This window comes from Mastomys coucha, unplaced genomic scaffold (genome assembly GCF_008632895.1).
Source record: "Mastomys coucha isolate ucsf_1 unplaced genomic scaffold, UCSF_Mcou_1 pScaffold18, whole genome shotgun sequence".
Classification (NCBI taxonomy): domain Eukaryota; kingdom Metazoa; phylum Chordata; class Mammalia; order Rodentia; family Muridae; genus Mastomys; species Mastomys coucha.
The window spans coordinates 111777749-111783590 of NW_022196900.1; the positions used below are offsets into that span (position 1 = coordinate 111777749).

The 5842-nt window shown below is 52.9% G+C and overlaps 1 protein-coding gene across 7 annotated transcripts in view; it reads left to right on the forward strand.

Annotated features, from left to right (window-relative positions):
- Nphp4 (nephrocystin 4) overlaps positions 1-5842 on the forward strand; it is a 91858-nt gene that overhangs the window by 21767 nt on the left and 64249 nt on the right. For 6 of the 7 annotated variants that reach the window (XM_031379634.1, XM_031379637.1, XM_031379638.1 and 3 more), the window contains 3 exons: positions 571-743; positions 2131-2195; positions 2924-3082. The exons of the other annotated variant lie outside the window; for it this stretch is intronic. In XM_031379634.1, the coding sequence (XP_031235494.1) occupies positions 571-743; positions 2131-2195; positions 2924-3082 (397 nt within the window). The remainder of the gene's footprint in view (positions 1-570; positions 744-2130; positions 2196-2923; positions 3083-5842) is intronic. 7 annotated transcript variants of the gene reach the window in all.

Here is a 5842-nt window from a genome sequence, read left to right on the forward strand (position 1 = left end):
TGCGTGTGTGTGTGTGTGCGTGTGCATGTGTGTGTGTGCGTGTGCGTGTGTGTGTGTGTGTGTGTGTGCATATGCTTAGGCGTGTTTGTATGTGTGTGCACGTATCTGTGTGGGTATATGCACATGTATATGAGTATATTTGACAGCTTCAGGTTGATATTGGGAATGTTGACTTGGCCAATTTGAACTCTAACAAGCATGTTGAACTGAACTAGGAAAGGATGATGGCCCTCTCACCTAACTCACTGAGGCAGACTCCCTCAATCAAACCCAGAGCTCACTAATATGGCCAGCTTGCTCCAAAGGATCCTGCCTCTGCTTTCCAGGGCTGGAATTACAAGTGGGCTGTCATGCCCACCTGGCATTTGCATGGGTTTCTGGGGTATGGACTCCAGCTCCTAAGCTTGCACCCCAGCCTCTGAAGGGTCTGTCATGGCGGTATGTTCTTTTCCTCACCAGGTCACTGGGTGGGGCCTGATGATCGTGGTGTGCCATGACAGGCTCTGGGGAGGAGGGCGCCTCTGTGCCCCTCACTCTCACTACTCCAGTGGCCTCTGCTCTCTCTTACAGCCCTTGTACTTCCACACCACCTTGAGCCACCCCAGCATCGTGGCTGTGGTCGAAGTGGTCACCGAAGGCAGGAAAAGGGATGGCACCCTGCAGCTGCTGTCCTGTGGGTTTGGAATTCTTCGCATCTTTGGCAATAAGCCAGAATCTCCCACCTCTGCAGCCCAGGACAAACGGTACCTTCCGTGTTTTCTCCTCCTCCTCCGCTTCCTCCTCCTCTTTCTCCTCCTCCTCCCCTTCCTCCTCCCCTTCCTCCTCCCCTTCCTCCTCCCCTTCTTCCTCCTCTTTCTCCTCTTCTTCCCCTTTTTGTTCTCCTTCTCCTCCTCTCTCTTTTCAAAGATTTATTTTTATTTTATGTATATGGGTCTTTTGTGTGTAAATATGCCTGATGCTAATTCTACTTAGCCAAAGAATTGCTCTTTTCTGTAGAGAGAGAAATGGCTTCAGGTCTGAGTGTCAGGTTCAATGTGCCACACACACAGGCCAAGGCTCTGATCTGTCGCCTCTTTTGTGTGAGATTTTAGGCAGGCTACCTGCTCATCTGTGCAGTTGTCACACAGCTGTGTAGTGTTGACTGTGCGGTACTCATCTGTGCAGTTGTCACACAGCTGTGTGGCACTGGAACAGCTGTGTAGTGTTGACTGTGCGGTACTCATCATTCAGTAGGTGACAGCTGAGTGCCTGATATACTCCAGGCTGTTTGGATCCTGACTGCACAGAGATGGATAAGCTCTGGAACCCTCCAGCCAGGGTTCTAGCTCACACTGCATCTCTAGAGCCTCGTTTCTCAGAGTTGGAGCCACTCACATTCAGCTCAGTCTTTGCTGTCGGGCCATGCCGTGCATGTAGGATTCTTGGCAGCTCCCTGGCCTTCACCAGCACATGCCAGGGGCACCCTGCCCACTGTCTTAACTAGATATCTCCCCCAGACATGTGCATAGGTATGCGATTCTTGGGTGAAAACCCTGCTCCAGCGATGTGCCTGGATAGTGTCTTCCGGGCACTTCTCAGTCTCTTTCTGTTGCTTTCTAGCCTTAAAAAAAAATTAGTTTTATTATTCCCTTCCTCTCCCTCTCCCTTTCTCTTTCCCTCTCCCTCTTTCTCTCTTTCCCTCCCCCTTCTCTCTTCTCTCTCTCTCTGTGTAAATGTGTGCACATGCATGCTCACTTGAGGGCACACGTGTGCACATGTGCCTGCCGCATGTGCATAAGTGTCCTAGGAGTCCAGAAGAGGGTGGCAGATCCCTTGGAGGTGGAGCTGCAGGTGGTTGTGAGCCTCCCACCATGGGCACTGGGACTGAATCCAGCTTCTCTGGAAGAGCAGTGCGTGTCGTAACTGCCGAGCACATTTTCTAGTTTCTTGCTCCTTGGGCTGCAGGCCTCTGGGGCATGCTTGTCAGATGTGGAGAGCTGGCACTGTCCTCAGCCACCTCTGTTCCTGCAGCAGACATGACTGGCCACATTTAGAAGGCTCTGGGAGGCAGAGGTGGGCGGGGTCCTGGTGAGTGATGTGGTATTTGTGAAATGTGGGCCGTTGACTTGGTTTCTGGGTTCTGTTTTTCAGGTTGAGGCTGTATCATGGCACCCCAAGAGCTCTCCTGCACCCACTTCTCCAGGATCCCATAGAACGTAAGAGACTGGCCTGGTCTGGGTGTGTCTCGAGCTCCAGACTTACCTTTCTGTGGGCTTCCCATCCGGCCTTGTCTGGTTGTCTCTTCCAGTCTAACCCTTGTGGCCCAGCAGTGGTTCTGGAGTCCTGTGGCACAGGCTTGGATTTGATTCTGTAGTGGACACAGGAGGAACCTGCCTCTGTCTCTGCTCACATGTATCTGCACATCCATGTATGCACTCACATGCGCACATGTATACACGCATATCCTCCCACCTATCCACACACATATACACTCTTATGCACACAGGTACACATGCAAACCCTCCCACCCCCATGCATCTGTACATACATGTATGTGCACACACATGCATGTGCACATAATACAAACAAAGCCAAAAGCCAAGAAACAAGATTCTGTTGTTTCAGTTCCATCGGAGAGGGTAGTGTGTGGCTTGGTCCTTTTTTGCCTTTGTTTATTCTTGATTTTTTTTTCTTTGAGACAAGGCTTGCTGCATGCGACTGGGTCTAGCCTGGAACTCACTTTCCTCTTGCATGTGATTCCCAGCGCTGAGAATACAGTTGTGTGCCACATGCCTGACATCACGTGTACTCTCCACTCCTCAGGGAAACAAGCCGTGTACTCATGAAGTTTTTACTCGTGATGTTTTCTCTTAAATTTCTGGGTTTCGGCTCCTTGACTGGAAATACCATTGGTTTCGTTCCGTGTCTGGTGCTCCCCCTCCAGAGAACAAGTACCTGACGCTGATGGAGACCTGTAGCCTGCAGTACACCCTGAAGCCACACCCAGCCCTAGAGCCTGCCTTCCACCTGCTTCCTGAGAACCTCCTGGTGTCTGGTTTCCAGCCCATCCCGGGCCTCCTCCCCAGTCACAGCAGCGACACAGGTAAGCTGTCTTTGCATCTCACCTCTGGATTTAGGTTAGCTCAGGCTTCCGAGGACCTGGGCTCATTCTGGTGGGTGAAGTTGGCTGGGCTGCCCACTAGTCCCTTAGTAGTGTGGCCTGGTGTGCTGGGAGGGCAGATGTTAGTGACATCTGTCACTCAGCCCCATTCTGAAGAGCCTCCAGCCTTCTCAAGGCCTTCCCTCCCCCCAGCAGTGCTATAACACCCACACTTCCTGTCTCCAAGGCTGTGCCAGGAAAGCCGCCCGTCGCTGTGTCTCACCCTTCCTGGGCCATGGTACCAGTGACATTGACAGTATTACTTCTTGGTTGTACTGAAATACATATAATGTAGCTGACCACTATAAGCATTTTAGGTGTACTGAGATACACATGACATAGCTGACCACCATAGGCATCTTAGTTGCTCAGGGGCATGAAGCATCTTTATGTTGTAAAGCTCTGAAATGCCAACAGCCCTTACTCAGTAAATTCAGGAAAGGCCACCCCCCCTTCCTTCCTTCCACACTCGACCCCGCAGAGGCAGCTGCTGCCAGTAGCTCTGTGATGCTGGGACTCCGGTCTCTTTATTGTGGAGTCTCTTCAGAGCAGGAGTGAAGACACAGCTGCCCTCCTTCCGGCCTTGGCCCCTTGAAGGCTGGGGAACACTGGGCAGTAAAAGCCAAGCTTGACGCCCAGGCAGTGTGCTCCAGAGCCTGCAGCATCACAGACAAGGCCCAGACATGGCCTCCGCGCAGAGGTTCCCCACGCTCCGGCCTCCTTAGTCCTCCAGGATCTAGTCTAGAAGGTTCTGCTCTCTGCCATGGTGGCTTCTGCGCATGGGATGATCTTCCTTGCTATGCCTCTGTGCTGAGCAGGGTCATAGCTGTGGTCATGGCACTGGGCCCTTGGTGGGGTTGGCCATGGGACCATACTTCCTGTCTAGCCCAGGCCCTTCTGGGGGTACTGGGCTCTGCCACCATCCCAGCTCCCTAGCAGTTCTGCCTCTTCTCCTGTGTTGTTGCCAGGTAAGATTGGGTGTGTGGCACTTGGCCGATCCCTCCAAAGGAACTGGTCACCATCCAGTTGCATTGCTTAGGCAGCGTGTATCGAGGTCATGGCGTAGATTTGTTCTTAGGACGGGATGCAGCTGTAGCAACTGTAGGTCTGTTTTCTGTAACGCCCATGCATCACAAGGCTGTTGGCCTGCTTAGCTCTGAAAGGTCTCCTTGTCGCCAGCACGTCCAGTGCGCTCCCCGCTTTCAGGCTCTCTTCTGTATCAATCACTGATTCACTGATTCAGTAAAATGACCTTCCAGCCCTCAGCCTGTGCTCACGGTAGTTTTCCCAGCACTCCTGCTGTGCGCTGCACAGTGAAACTTCCCAGGTAACAGGGAGCAGGAGACACCTGGCTTCTTACCTCAGGACTTGGTCTAGACCGCCAGCTGTTGGTAGAGTGGCCCCTGGTGAAACGTAAGATCTCTGTAATCTCCTTTGCCGAATGACAGTAGTCCTCGGGATGGACTGCCGTGGGATCTTAGGGCTGTAATCTTTGTCACGTGTGTGCATACATGTGCCCTTCCCAGGAGCAGGCGTGTACTGATCATCTGCAGTGGTTCCAGGAAGACATTCTGTGGGAACTGGGCCTCCCACTGCTGTGTGTGTGTGGGGGGAGGAGGAGCTGATCCAGGACCACAAGGAGAGTCCAGTTCAAGCTCGATTCCTGAGCCCTCCTTCATTTCAGTAACCCACTAAGAAGTTGCTCCTCTGGTGGAGATTTTAGTCAGACCCCACCCTTCTCTGGACTGGCTTGCTCTGGTGACCGGCCTTTGTGTGGTCTGGACCAGTGATGTGAGAGGGTCCTTCAGCATCTGCTGCATCTCTGTTTAGCCCTTCACCAGGCTTTGTGCTGGGCCTCTGTTTCCTACAGCTAGCCTGTCCCCTGGCCTCTGCCTGCCTGTGTTATTGGACACTGGAGTGTGGCCTCCACAATGACTCTTTCTTTCCCTGTCCCCATTCTGTCTCCCTCGCAGCCTGCTTGAGCTTGATTTCTCTTTTTGCTGTGGATCCTGGCTCAGTCTGTTACTCTCCACTGTAGCTCTCCTGTTTGTACAGAGGCATGTGCAAGGCCAGCCAGGCTGCTTGTCTTTTGTTATTGTGCCTGGTTGTTGAACATTCAATTGTCCTTTGGGATAGTGCCAACCCACTGTCTGCCAGCGCCAGGGTAAACCTGATGAGGGTGAGGAGGACGCTCAGAGTTCCTCTTCCTGTTCTGTATAAAGCAGATAATGCAGAGTCACCACCGCTGGGTGGTGGCTCGAGGTGAGGGACAGTAAATGACAGGTGCTGGGCATAGCCAGTCCCTCTGAAATGTCCAGTGGACACTGGTACTGGGGCCCCTCAGGAAATGCAGTTTGAAGGGGTGTCTTGAGTGCCCCGACACCCAGGAATCTTGTGGCCGTCCAACACTGTGAATGGTCGTGATGGCATTAAAGCTGCCAGTGGGGGGCTCAGTACAGACGGAGTAAGGGCAGGGTTATGTATGTCCATCTGGCCGGCTCTTGGGATCCGCGTCTGAGTGGCGCACTGCCTGCCAGCGTGTACTAAGAGTGCCTTCCTGGCAGAGGTGCAGAGAATGCTCTGAGCCCAATTCCCTGCCCGCATCTCTGTGAACGTAGTTAATTAATTTATAGTACGCAGTAGTAGCTGCTTAGCAGGGAGGAGTAGGCAGTGTGGAGAGAGAGAGAGAGAGAGAGAGAGAGA